General features: G+C 40.2%; 1 protein-coding gene across 1 annotated transcript in view; it reads right to left on the bottom strand.

Annotated features, from left to right (window-relative positions):
* Nucleotides 1–13,377, bottom strand: part of ANK2 (ankyrin 2) — a 155,164-nt gene that overhangs the window by 104,913 nt on the left and 36,874 nt on the right. Inside the window, exons 3-4 of the mRNA XM_056489562.1 lie at nt 10,922–11,020; nt 10,301–10,399 (exon numbers count right to left, since the gene is read on the bottom strand). Coding sequence (XP_056345537.1) covers nt 10,301–10,399; nt 10,922–11,020 — 198 coding nt within the window. The remainder of the gene's footprint in view (nt 1–10,300; nt 10,400–10,921; nt 11,021–13,377) is intronic.

Here is a 13,377-nt window from a genome sequence, read left to right as displayed (position 1 = left end):
CACAAGCATCACACCCACTGAATTGGGTGAATACGACAATTTTCAAGGCAGAGTAAATCAATTTACTTAAAAGCTTTGAAGAATCTAATTTTTTTAATCAACTCAAGTCCCTGCTCCTGGAACAGAACTAGGACAATAAATCCCGGATTAGGAGACTATAAACAACGTGTACACGACTTCATGACCTTTTAATACCAAGAAATACTAAATGTTTTTCTACACAGAGATCCAGAAGAGTGCCCATTCTATCATACCTGTGTTATAATCACACCTGAAAATACAGCAAATAGAAGAAAGCAAATTCTTGCACATAAAGTCATAGCATGGTTTTTTGTTTTTTTTTCCTTCAGGCTTTATTTATACTACTGTATATATTTTGTTGAAATCTGGCTCATTTTGGGAATTACAACATGGTAAGAGCCATGTGCAAAGCTGCCTCTACCAGACATGCTGGAAAAGATTGCCCTGAATTTCTCCCCCTGGCAAGGTCAAGCCTGACTTTGTCTGCTGGCAGGGAGAAGTCTGCTTTCTCAGTCTGCTTTCAGTGAAGCTCTGGTTTCAGAGATTCTAATTGCAGTGTCCCCAACTGCAACAGTCCTGGCCCTTGGCCAGGAAACTCCTATTTTAGGATTCCCAATATGCCTGCTCTCCTTGGCAGAGCTGTGCTCAGTGGGATTACGTGCTAGCCCTGCTGGAGCTCTTTCTTCTCCCCCGGCCACTGCACCCCAGGTGTTCCATCCTCCTCCCACCCCACATGGTTTCTGTGATGTGCCTGTCTGTCTCCTTCACATTGAGTTTGTCTCTCTCAGCCAGTTCTCTACTTCCTGAATGGAAATGCCCACAAAAACCAGACCCTCCCTCATTACCTTTCCTCTCGTCAATCTAAAATCCCCTTCCCAGTTTCTCATCTTTTAGTTGCTAAGTTCTGTACACCAATACTTCAGCCCTCTATTCTGCTCCTAGAGGTATATCAAAGCTCAAAGTCCCATAGCTCCCCAAACTAAAGAAAACATTTTCCCTTGACTTTTGTTTCACCATCCCAAAGTGTCTCCTGCTGCATCCATGACATACTGGGAAATGATTCTCTATGGCCATACTGCAAGGGAGACTGGCCTCTCCCCTTAACATGTGGAATAGGACTCAGCAAGTTTAGTGGGCCAGTGATGGGCACTTTTTATTTCAATACATTTCCCTTCAGTTTATGATCCCATACCATCCAGAATTAAAGGAAGAATACCAACTGTGACCTGAAAAAGGAGAAATGCCAGATTTACATTTTTCTTTCCTGCTATCATGTTCTGTCTGTATGTTTAGATTTGGTACATCATTTGAAAAATTGAAATTAATTGTGTAATGATATATAACATTCATTTCCCATCAGAGTATTCCTGGTAAGGACAAAATACTCCAATTTCATTACCCCCACAAATGTGTACTGCAAGATGTTTACTGCTATAATATAAAGTCAGAATGAGAAATTATCATTAAACAGAGTATATTTCATACTCCATTCTTTCTACTACATTCACTGATTCACTGGCTAATTGGAGAAAATGAGTAGCTCTCAAATGATTCTTCAAGCTATTAATGTAAATTGGCAATTCTATATATGACTCAAAATTTGCATCATTAAATTGTCCCCAAGCCCTAATGAAGAAGACAGGCTGAAGAAGCAGAGGGATTATTAGAGTATTGAGAAAATCATGCAGTTCTATAGCTTGGTAGAGGTTTATATCATGGCAGGCTTTCAATGAACCAAGGTTCCTCTTTGCATGCAGTACTGAACAGTTAGCTGTGGACTACAGTGTCCACATAACTACAGTATGCATATACCTTATGTCCACATACATATATGAATATATATCTTTTTTCACACTGGTAAGAATAAGAGAGAAAATAGAGATATATAATCTCTACATTTTGCCTATTTGAAGAGGATTCATGAGAGTTAGCAACACATCCTTTGACTAAATAGTTACCCAGATGAACATAACTATTTATATTATTTTTATTAGAACATTAGGAAATCTGTGTTGCATGGTTCTGTGCTAAAATGTTTTTGTAAGATCATGCTCATTTTGGGGCCTTCAAGACCTGCTTCAGGGTTTTTTCTGTTCTTCAGCAAGAAGAGAAAGTTCCTGATCTAAGTCTTTATTCAACAACAGACAATCATCCTGTTTCCCCAATTTCCACTGGTACCAGTCTAAACCAGTGACCTATGCCTATGCCTCGCCTTAACAGTTCCACCTGCAGCCACTGCTTCCCTCATCCCAGTTGCCAGGAACCTCTATGGAGAGGAAATACCTCCAGCAAAGGTTATTCTCTCTCAAACAGGAGAGTGCTATGCAGGGAAGGAAAAGAATAGAAGCAGAGAGCACTGGCTGAGCATGACTTTTTTACTGTGAGGGGAGCCAAGCACTGGCACTGGTCACCCAGAGAGGCTGTGGAGTCTCCATGCTTGGAAATACTCAAAAACCAGGACATGTTCCTGGGCAGCCAGCTGTGGGTGACCTTGCTTGAGCAGAGGAGGAGACAAGATGAGACCCAGAGGTGTCTTCCATCCTCAGCCCTTCTGTGACTCAGTGAAAAATCCTCTAACAATCCTAGCAATAAACTAATTGTAGTCAATGAAATATGAGGGTGACAAATAAATGCAATCTGCAAGCTAAATCCAAAGTACACATCTTGGCAGAACCATCAATATCACAATTCTGGGAACTTTGCTCAGTGCATTATGCTCAGAGCATTATTTTCAGCCAGTCTATAAATAAACTCTTCATAAGAGGATTGTATCTGAGCAAGAGACATTCTCTGTATAAAAGGGTAAATTAAGGATAGACCAAGGTGCCTATGTTAATTTTTGAAGTCTTCTTTGTTGCTCTTAGCTTACATCAAAATCCAGGATTTTATCATAGCAATGACTGTAACAATTACCTTCATATTTCTTTTCCATCAAAATATATTTTCTATGAAACAAATAATCCATACTCATTTTAATTAAAAAAATCTCAAATAATTGAATGATGATATCTATATTTACATTCAATCTAACAGCAACTGTGAAATTTGTCAAGAGTATAACATAAAGGGAAAGTCACATAATTTAATTTTAATGTGCCTAAGGAACAATACTTGGCCATACAGTCAACAGAAAGCGGGCTACTCTGAAGAAAGATTTGGCATATTCAAATCAAGAGCTTCTATATTCACATTATGAGAAAGATTCAGTAAAAATACCTTTTAGAAACATCCACAACCAAATGAAAGGCTGTGGATTTCTGATGAAAGCACATGTTTTCAGAGCAGAATCTTTCCTCCATGCTTCCAAGTGAGCAGTACATTATGTATTCACTTGCCAGGGCTATCATTTGCTTTTAGAACAAAACTGGAAAGTGCTAGTAAGGATGACACAGAGATTAGATGGAAGTATCTGGGCACACAGAAATTCTGGATGTAGAGTGGCACAACCCTAAGGGGAAAGCAAGATACTGTATTCTGACCAGCGTCAGCCGATTGTTTAGGTGACAATTCTTGCATACACCACACACAGCAGATGCAGAGGCCACAGAGTCACATAGATTCAAGATGAGAAAAGTAGCCAGAAACAAGATAAGAATAACTGGATTTGGGAGGCTGATCCCTAAACTGGTCCAAACAGTTAAACAACAACAACAAAAAAAATTTAAAGAGAACTTATTTGTTTGAGACAACAGATTATAAATTAACTTGCAATAAATATTTCTTTTTTAACTGTAGTGACACAGAAGCCTATGCTGAAAATAGCACCACCCCTTCAGCTGTCCCACTAATTCCCTAGTAATATAAATAGTGTTTGCCACTCTACACTTACACCATGGCAATAATGACAAAACCTATGGATAAATGATGCTGCCTAGGCTGTGATAAACTTGGCCAGTTCATTCATGAGGGATCACCCAGGAGTTTGAGAGCAGCAATACGTATGAGACACCTGCTGCCTCTCCACTGCAAGGCCCCTCTCTTGGGAATTGTGAGTCCAAGTTACTTCCGAGCCCAGATGCTGAATTTAAAGAGCACAAATATTCTATTTCAGCAGCTTCAAGTATCACAGTTTTTTTCCTCAAGAACAGCAAAATAATAACAGAGCCTGAAACAAGCCAGGCAGAAATCAAGATGTTCTATGCTCTGGAAATGGTGTTCTTAGACTGAGGGTGTCTGTAATAGAAACGGAGCTGATGGAGAATAATGGGATGAGAACAGATTGGTCATTCACAAGAAAACAGTACCTTGGTACTGGACATAGGTGAGAGCCCAAAGGCTTAGTCAGGGAAGAGCCTCAGATTTGAACAGGGCACTCATCCAAAATTGCATTTGGGGTTTGCCCTCTTAAACATGGTAAGGGAAAACCAGTCCTGAAAACATCCACTTATTTTGTGTGGCTGAGGGCTGGAAGGAAGACAATATTGCACTAAAACCAAAAATAAGATGTTCCTATTTATTTGGTTGTGGCTCAGTCATCCCCACAGTCATAAATATAGATGGCCAACATTTGCACTGCCTGCTTCTCACAGTCACCACTGCGTCATCCCAGCAGGGGAGAAATATGGTGTGTTGGTCTGCTGAGCCCTTACCCTTCTGATTGGCACATTGATTTCCTGCAGCCTCCTAAAGCCAATATGTTCCAAGAATAAGTATAATCAACTGAAAAAACTACTTCTTGTTACAATCAGAATCTTTCCATCTGGACCATTCATCCTTTCATAGCAGTAAATTCGAAGAATTTACTAAAACATACACTGTAAATATTTTCAGTTTGTTTTCAGTCTTTGTTGAAATATTTGGGTTTTTTCATTCTTCTTAGTGTATTACTTCTGTTTACATTTCTCAAAATCCATATAATCCTCCAGAAGGCATTTCTTCCCCCTTCAATGAAAAAATAATGTGCCTGCCCCTTTATTACATTAGTAATGACCAACTGTGACTAAATGACCCTTCTTGACACACAGCAGCTAAAAATCTGCCTCTCTAAATGTATTGATATAAAAGCAGAAAGCCTAGTTGGCGGAATTAAAACCTTTTGTCATAATGGAGTAGCAAATACTCTGCAAAATGTGCTCCATCCCAAAGGTTAGATTACCCTTACAACCCATGGGGGGAGCAATCCTGGTAAAGCAAATCCTAGGGCATCCTCATAGAGACAAGCTTATCTCTTCTCTGGGAACCACCTAAATCCTCCCTTTGCTTTTGTGGTAACATGGAATGTGGATGCTCATGGAGCGCTTATCGCTCATTTTGGGAGCATACATCGGGATTGGAAATGTGCTGCTGTAAGGGTTGTTTCCACCTGATGAGAAGTCTGGATAAGAACACTCAAGCAGCCACAATAGCCTCTCCTGTATGTTGACCTAGGAAGTGGTGACCGTAACAGGGGCAAACTTAAGTACAAATATTTCTTGGCTAATGTGTTCCCAATGCGCTTAGAGCAGGATGTCGAGGAAAAGAGACCGGAGGGCTTTTAAATTACAAAATCAGCTTGGGGGAGGACTGATTTATCTAATCCTTGCTCTCTGTATCTGGGTCACTTTAAATAATCTGATGATTAAAAGGTAGCTCCTCCTCTCATGAGGGCCCCTATACAAAGCAGTGGTCAAAACATAACCTGTGCTAATGGGAAACACGTTCCATTGTAAACTCAGTGGCAGGAATTTTAGAATTGAAGGGAGTCACTTCGTTTTTAGGCAACTCCAGGGTATAACAGTTCCCTTACAGTTCCCAAATATGAGCATTATATTTCCTCATTTTGCCTTCTACTTTTCAGCTTTGTACCTCAATCACTTGGCATTTGTCACAACACCGCATCCGAGGAGATGCAGGTCTCCACAGGGAAGGATGGGATGGGATGGGATGGGATGGGATGGGATGGGATGGGATGGGATGGGATGGGATGGGATGGGATGGGATGGGATGGGATGGGATGGGATGGGATGGGATGGGATGGGATGGGATGGGATGGGATGGGATGGGATGGGATGGGATGGGATGGGATGGGATGGGATGGGATGGGATGGGATGGGATGGGATGGGATGGGATGGGATGGGATGGGATGGGATGGGATGGGATGGGATGGGATGGGATGGGATGGGATGGGATGGGATGGGATGGGATGGGATGATGTCAGGATGGGCCCATTCCCTAAGGAAGGCACGGTCAGGACAGGTCAGTATCATTGCTGCAGGGATAGTTTACAGGTACACTCAGTTATGAGGATTGCAGCAGTCAGGCTATGAGCATCTTTGGAAGACTGATTTCCAGAGATCGGACAGGGATCTCTGATGCCTGTACATGAGTCAGATGGTCCAGGATGACTTTAAGAGAAAGCAACAGGGACAAAGAGCAGTTTATCAAAGGAAAGGGTTGGATTGACTATATCTGCTGATATTTCTTCCACAGGAAAAAAAACGAAGAATTCACATAAGAATTCCTAATATGTCGAAAATGTAGATCTCATTGAGAGGAAGAGCACAAAAAAAAGATACTTTTCTAATGCACAAGCAACAACTAAGAGTAGGTTTGGAATAAGGAGATGATGCAGCTGAGGAAGAAGAGTAACATGGCGCTCAGTGAAAGTGAGTGTGGGTGGATGTGACAGCAGTGTCCATGGGTCTGCCTGATGGAACATTCCAATGCTCCCTGAAGACTTAGCCTGAATTTCCCACTGAAATTCTCAAGTACCTAGAGTATCACCCACCCAAGTGAATACATAGTTCAGCATGCATGGCATTAATCATCAGTCCATGGGATGAACCCTGTTCTGTTCTGCAAGGAAACACAAAGCTCAAAGGAAAAGCCTGGAACACCCCGGTGGATCTGTTACCTACTGTGTGTTCTCATTCATAACATCCCTGTGTTATCAACAAGTGCAGCCTGGTCATATCTACACAGGACTAAAATCATGGTCAAATCAAGGAAAGAAATTGCAGAAATGAAGTTTTCACCTGATAATACCCATCTAGATCTGCTCACTGAACTATGTGTTGAGTCAACCAAGAGAGGTCCCATAGATAGTCATTACATCAATACATTTACTATTCAGTATTTGTAGCAAAAGGCACCTCTAACTGAGCCAAAAAATTCCAGACTTGTCCAGTTCTAGGTGAAAATATGCCAGCAAAGAGCAGCATCTTGTAGATCTTTGGCCATTCTGGGTGTGCCCTCATCCCAGCCTTTGCCTGAAACATGCTCCAGGAAGATGTGAGCTCTCAAATGAATGCATGCAACTGGAAGTGGAGTCACTCAATTAGTAATCACTGTGCAATTAGGCTTTGCATCAAAATAGAAATTACTTCTCTAAAAATAGCAGTGATGATATGTCAGCTCAAAAGGAACAGAGTTTTTAAAAGAGGAAGATGAACAAAATAACAGCTCTGAAGGCCAACGTAAAATTGAAGGGCAAAGCAAAGTAATCTAATAGAAACCCAAAATCTATAAAATCAGAGCCCAGAATGCTTAACGGCCTCAGATAGCACAAATGGAGTTTGTAAACCCAGTGGTTACAGTGGGTTTAATAGCATTTCCTGAGATAATTCTGTTATTTTGCTGTTGCAAGGAACTGGAAAATGAGTGTGGTGTTTCAAATGTCATCGCTTGTAAGTTTTGATAAAAGCCAGTGTTTTTATGCAATTTAATGGAGAAAATGAAAGGAAGAACAATAAACTGAGCAAGCTTGAGTTACAACTACTCCTTTATCTACCAGTTCACCACCAGAGAAAATAATTTTGCCACTATGGGAAATTATCACTGAAAACAAGAATGACCTTGACAGATACTATATTCTGTAAAGAGGAAGTGATGCAGCAACCAGAGTAACTCTCCTGGCACTAAAATCACTACCAGCAAATGGCATTTCACAGGGGCCTAAAAAAGACAAAGTGTGAAATAACAGAGGTACCGAGGAGAAGATGCAGCACACCCCCAAAAGCAACAACTGTTGCTAAAAGATTTAAGGGTGATAATATGTCACCTATTTCTAAAAACAGAATTGAGGAAAAAAATAAAAATTAGAAGTTGAGCATCTAGATAACTCATTCATTGAGTTATAATTTCTCACTTTGTATTCCATTTTACCTTTAATTTGGATTTTTGTTCATTTCTCACTCAGTTAAGGTCTTTCCTGATATATTTTTCTCCTCCTTTTTTTCATCAGTGACAGGTTTCTAGACAAGAAAACCTGAGTTTTTGACAACTCAAGCACATTCTGTTATGTCATTCTTTTTCCTTTTTTCCTATCTAACTTCATGTTTTCCTTTTTTGACCAGCTATAGTCAGGTATGTTTGAACCTTGCTTCATCTGTTATCATAAATGGCATGTCTATTCTTTATTAATTCTGGGGTTTCTGTTTTTTTTCTCTGTACCATTTATTTTCTATGACGTGATTCTTGACACATCAATGCAACCTTGAACAGAAAGGCAGCATGCAACAGCTTCATTCCATTCATGGAGTGAAAAAAAGTGACTTTATAACTAAGGGGCACCTTCCACTGGAATGTCTCCTTTGGCAGTGGCAGCAGGAGCCTCTGAGTGTCAGCAACATCTCCTGCCTGAAGCAGCTGTTACCCATCTCATCCATCTCTCATCTGGGAAAGTACAGCAGGCCACAAAGACACACCCCAAAGGCCCCAAAGCTGGATGACACCACTGAGGACTCCTGCTCCCGTCAAGTCAACAGGACTTAATTAAGACAACAAGGCACAAAGGCAGGACATCTGTATCCCAGCAGTTCCAATCCATCCTGCCTGGAGGCAACCAGTGAGCAGTAATGGGGAAAATGTCCTCCATCAGATTAAGTCAAGTAGCAAATGCCTGTTAACAGCTCTGTGTACTTTACACAAAGCATCCAGTGCTAGCAATTAATGCCTTTAAAACTAGAATACTATAAAATGTAATACCCATGAACACATTTTACAATTCTAACTGGATTTTCTTTGTTTAATTTAGAAAACCTCTTTTTTTTCAGCATAAGGAAAAATCTTTACGAAGACTTTCTGAGGAATAATGTTTCCTGAAAGTATTATTTTTAACAATTATTTCTCTTACCATGCTCAAAACACTGGACACTTTTTTAATTTTCTAATATACATGAAAAGGCTGATAAATATATGAAGAAATCATCCAGCTTGTTCATTATGAAAAAAGTTTGCTAAATTTTTGAACAAAGGAATGTTTCTCATCTTTAATGAGAATAGATCATGGGGAGCAACTGACCATCAGCTGCCCTGAGAGAGCTGTTCTATCATTTCGGGGCAAAAAGCATAATAAATATATTTTTAAAATCTTGGAGTCAGGCAACTTTAAAGTATTTTTCAGTTTCTTTATCTTGTCTTAAAATGTGCTAAAGGAACAGACAATCACTCATTTTGTAAAGCTGTTTATTCACCTCCTGCTCTCTACTTACCTTACCCTGTCCACAGTGAATCTGTAGCATCAAACAACAGGAAACCTCCAGGTCCCAGTTTCCCAGGTGTGGGCAGGCAAGGTGTGGAGCTAGTGCTAGGAAACTTTGGGGTTTTTTTTCTTGAAGATATCACCAGAAAGATGCAGTTTCTTATCATCCATACCATCTGTTCAGCCCCTTATAGCTACAGACAGTTGCCACAATTAAGGCAGCATTTACAAATATTAATCAAATTATTTATTTGATAAATGGTTCCTAATCCAAATCAAAGGAAACCATAGGTGAAGGACACCACCCTGTCCTCTGGTGTGTTTTGGAAGACCAGACAAGTTTCATTTCAGTAGAAATAAGAGGGCAGTTTTTACTGTTGTTTTTCCTGCCAGACAAGGTGATTGTCTCCAGTTCAAACCTACATCACAAACTTTTGATTGAAATCTTTCTGATCACATAAGTGATTAGAAGGAGTTTGGAAGTCTGCAGTGAATTATCTGCAAACTTTTAGCCAAAAAATAACTATAAAAAACAATTGTACAACTCAAGCCCATGAGAAATTATCTTCTTCTTTACTGCTCACCAAATTCCACTCAAATATAGTATTTATACACTTTGGAATCTTTTAGGAATTCCTAGGATACTTCTATAAATTGATTCAGAAATTTTTCTATCACCAACAATAGTAGTTCCTGTATCATACAATGAGCATACAATTACTTCAATTCAGCATTTACTTTTATTCTACTTATGAGAGAATGCCTTAATTTGCTTGATTTGTCTGGCTTGGATGTTTAGAAGCAGTGTGTGACATCTCAGATCTTATAACAGTTCACCAAATAACTTTTACAAGTGAGAAGGGAAAACAGCATCATACCTGAGATTGTGCATTAATATTGGCTCCTTCCTTCACCAGAACTTTGACAACTTCAGCTTGTCCTGCTAAGGATGCAATGTGCAGGGCTGTATTCCCTTTCTGTTAGAGGGAGGGGGGAAATGCAAGTTATTATTACCCTTCTTCAGGAATCATTTCAGTCAGCAGTTTTTTTATAGCATTCATGTGCACACACCTGACTGTGAAAAGGCTAAAGGGAAAGCAATTTATCCCACAGGTGTTTTTTCCATTGTGCCCATGGGTGAAAAGACTCTGGATATGATAAAGTGATTAAATCAGTTACTGATTTTCACAGATTTGAAAAAATCTGCTATTTGGAGCTATACTAATTGTCCTTAAAATAAGGAGGACCTGTCACTGGAAATAAGGAAAATCTGGTATTCCTAAAAACTTCCAATGCTTCATCTGTATTATATTACAAATTATATTTTCCACTTCATTTACCACCAGTGAGCTTCAGCAAAGACAACTCCCAGGACATAACACAAATAACAGTTTAAATATCAGTGAGGTATTTGTATTATTCTCTTCTTTTGTACTTTCTGGGGTTTTGCCTGTATTTCTCACATGTATGGAATAGACTTAGAGACATGCATCAATTACCTTAGTGGCAGAATCCACAGCCGAGCCTCTTTCCAACAATTCCTGTACCAGTCCCACGTGGCCTTCTTTGGCTGCCAGGTGCAGAGCATTGAGCCCATTCTGTAAGCACAAGGGCCAGATCCATTACAAATATCATATACACATTCCTACCTCACCCTGGGATAAGGAGAAGATTAGGAGCTGGAATACTGTTACATCTCTTAGCTGACTGTCTGCATAAGTCAGATACTTTGGACATGGCTATTTAAGCTGAGGCTCTACAGGACAAACTCCTCCAACAACATTTTTCTCATAGTAATAAATACATCAAAACCAAGTCTATTTTGTGAGCATCCAGAAAAGATTCCTTATTTTCTAATAACTTCCCATTACCACAGACTACTACCTTGGGCATCTCCATGGAGCCCAGTATTTCTAAACTTGAGTGTAACTTTACACTTTACTGTAACCTTACCCAGCCCTGCTGAGGTTTTATCAATACTGAGAAACTACAGGACTTAGCCAAATTTACACAAGGATGTGCCTACTTAATCAGAGTTATTCCACGCTGATGTAGCCACCCTGAACCCTGGTCACTCCTCTGGGATAACTGGCATCAAATACAAACCCAAAAGCACAAATAGGCCAAAATGGCTGTTAATCACTTTTGACTTGCAAACTGATCCTTGATCTGGCAGTTCTGCTGGTGTCTGATGAGCAAGTCTTCACTAAACTTTGAGGTTTTGCAATTTCGGTCAAAAAGGAAAAGAAAATTAAATAAAAGGTAGGATTGCTGAACAGGTAACCCAAGAAAGTCAGCATCTAAATCCTCTCCACGTTAAACAGGAACAGGATACTTTATCTCATATAAATTCCTGCCATGGAAGCTTGATCTTCTTCCTAGCATTCCCCTTCCACCCAAGAAAAGAAAATTAAGCTGCAGTCTATTGTAGTTGAATTTCCAACCTGTTTTTCACAATCCTAAGGTATTTTTCATGCTACATCAGGCAGATGATAGCAACACATACTGCCATTCCCTCCTGCATTCCCCTGGTTTCCGTATTGCAGGCATCAGGAGCAATACTCAGGTGTTTGAGTAACCAGCAGCAAATTCAGCACTGTGTGATTTTTATCACTTTGCTTGACTCTGAGCAGTTCAGAGACATTTCAGTTGTGAAATAAACACGCAACTTTCTGGCTTTTATTTCTCCATTCACAGAGTTAGTTGGAGGCTGTAATTCCCAGTGGGATTTTAAAGCACTTAGCACTTCACAGGAGGTATTTGATGGGAGTGGGTCCAATGGCTTCAGACACAGCAATCCAAATGCATTTCTGCACTAACTCCATTTGTTTCCACATCTATGTAAAGCAGCACAAGCAGATTTTGTGGTCAAATTCAGATGTGGAACTATGAGAAAAGCAAAGGAACTAAAGGAAGGCCACATTCACAGGCTGCCTCTGCAGCCTGGTAGTTAGGAAATGTTAATGAGAAATGTGGTTTCAGACCCCATCATGTGGGAAAAGCTACAGCAATCAGAAGATTCCACAGGAAATACTCTTACTACAAAGCTGCAGAGCCCAGGGGTAGCAGCAGTGCCATGCCCTGGTCAAGGAGAAATCCTTAGCCAAAAACATGTGGTGAGGCTGACCATAATCATCAGGATAAAGAATACTGCACATGTCAGGGAATATTTTGCTGAACACGTTTCAGAAAATTCTGATCTTTCCTGGCTTTTAATCTCAGCTGAGCATCAAGTAACCACAATTACTATCTACAGTGGCTGGGAGCTTTGAACTAGTGTTTTGTGGGGAAGCACACAGTGTTCTCCCCACTGTTTAAGAACAAAGACCTGTTCTCATCTCTGATCTCACAGATTCTGTCATCAACACTTTCTATGGGAGTCTGAAGGGCAGCCTGTGCTCCTCACAGTGCATACAGCTGATGTATTGCTGTGACATGCTATTAACATTCTTCACTCTTCGGGAACAAGCAGCAGAGAATCTCCAAAATTCACAGCCCACAAATGGCTCTGAAGGCAAAAGGATGAGGACAAGCCTCTGTTTTAGTTCACCATATGCCAAAATACAGAGAGAGCAAGGCTTCTCGCAGTGCTTAATCTCTGAAAATACTTGTATTCCTACCTCTGAGCCATGTACCTGTTGATGCCACATTAAGTACCTGAAAGTTGATATTGCTGCATCGATTTTCTTTGCAACACAGGACTTCTTTTCAATGCATTAAAAAATGAGCAAAACAAATAGTTGAGGTCCAGTAAAAGGCTTACAGGAAGAAACTCCAGCTTAAAAATAGGACTACAGACATTCAAATTCTGTAATTCCTTAAATAAAGCAAGCTGGGGTAAGCAATAGCAGTAGCAAGCCCTGCACTTTAAATGCTGAGGGCCAGCACAACTGAAGCCTTAAAGCAACTTTTGTTCTCTTTCTCCCTAATCAGAACCAACGCTGCAATTATTTCC

Source organism: Oenanthe melanoleuca, chromosome 4 (genome assembly GCF_029582105.1).
Source record: "Oenanthe melanoleuca isolate GR-GAL-2019-014 chromosome 4, OMel1.0, whole genome shotgun sequence".
Classification (NCBI taxonomy): domain Eukaryota; kingdom Metazoa; phylum Chordata; class Aves; order Passeriformes; family Muscicapidae; genus Oenanthe; species Oenanthe melanoleuca.
The sequence above is the reverse complement of the archived record's forward strand: the minus strand, read 5'-3'. Positions and strand labels throughout refer to the sequence as shown.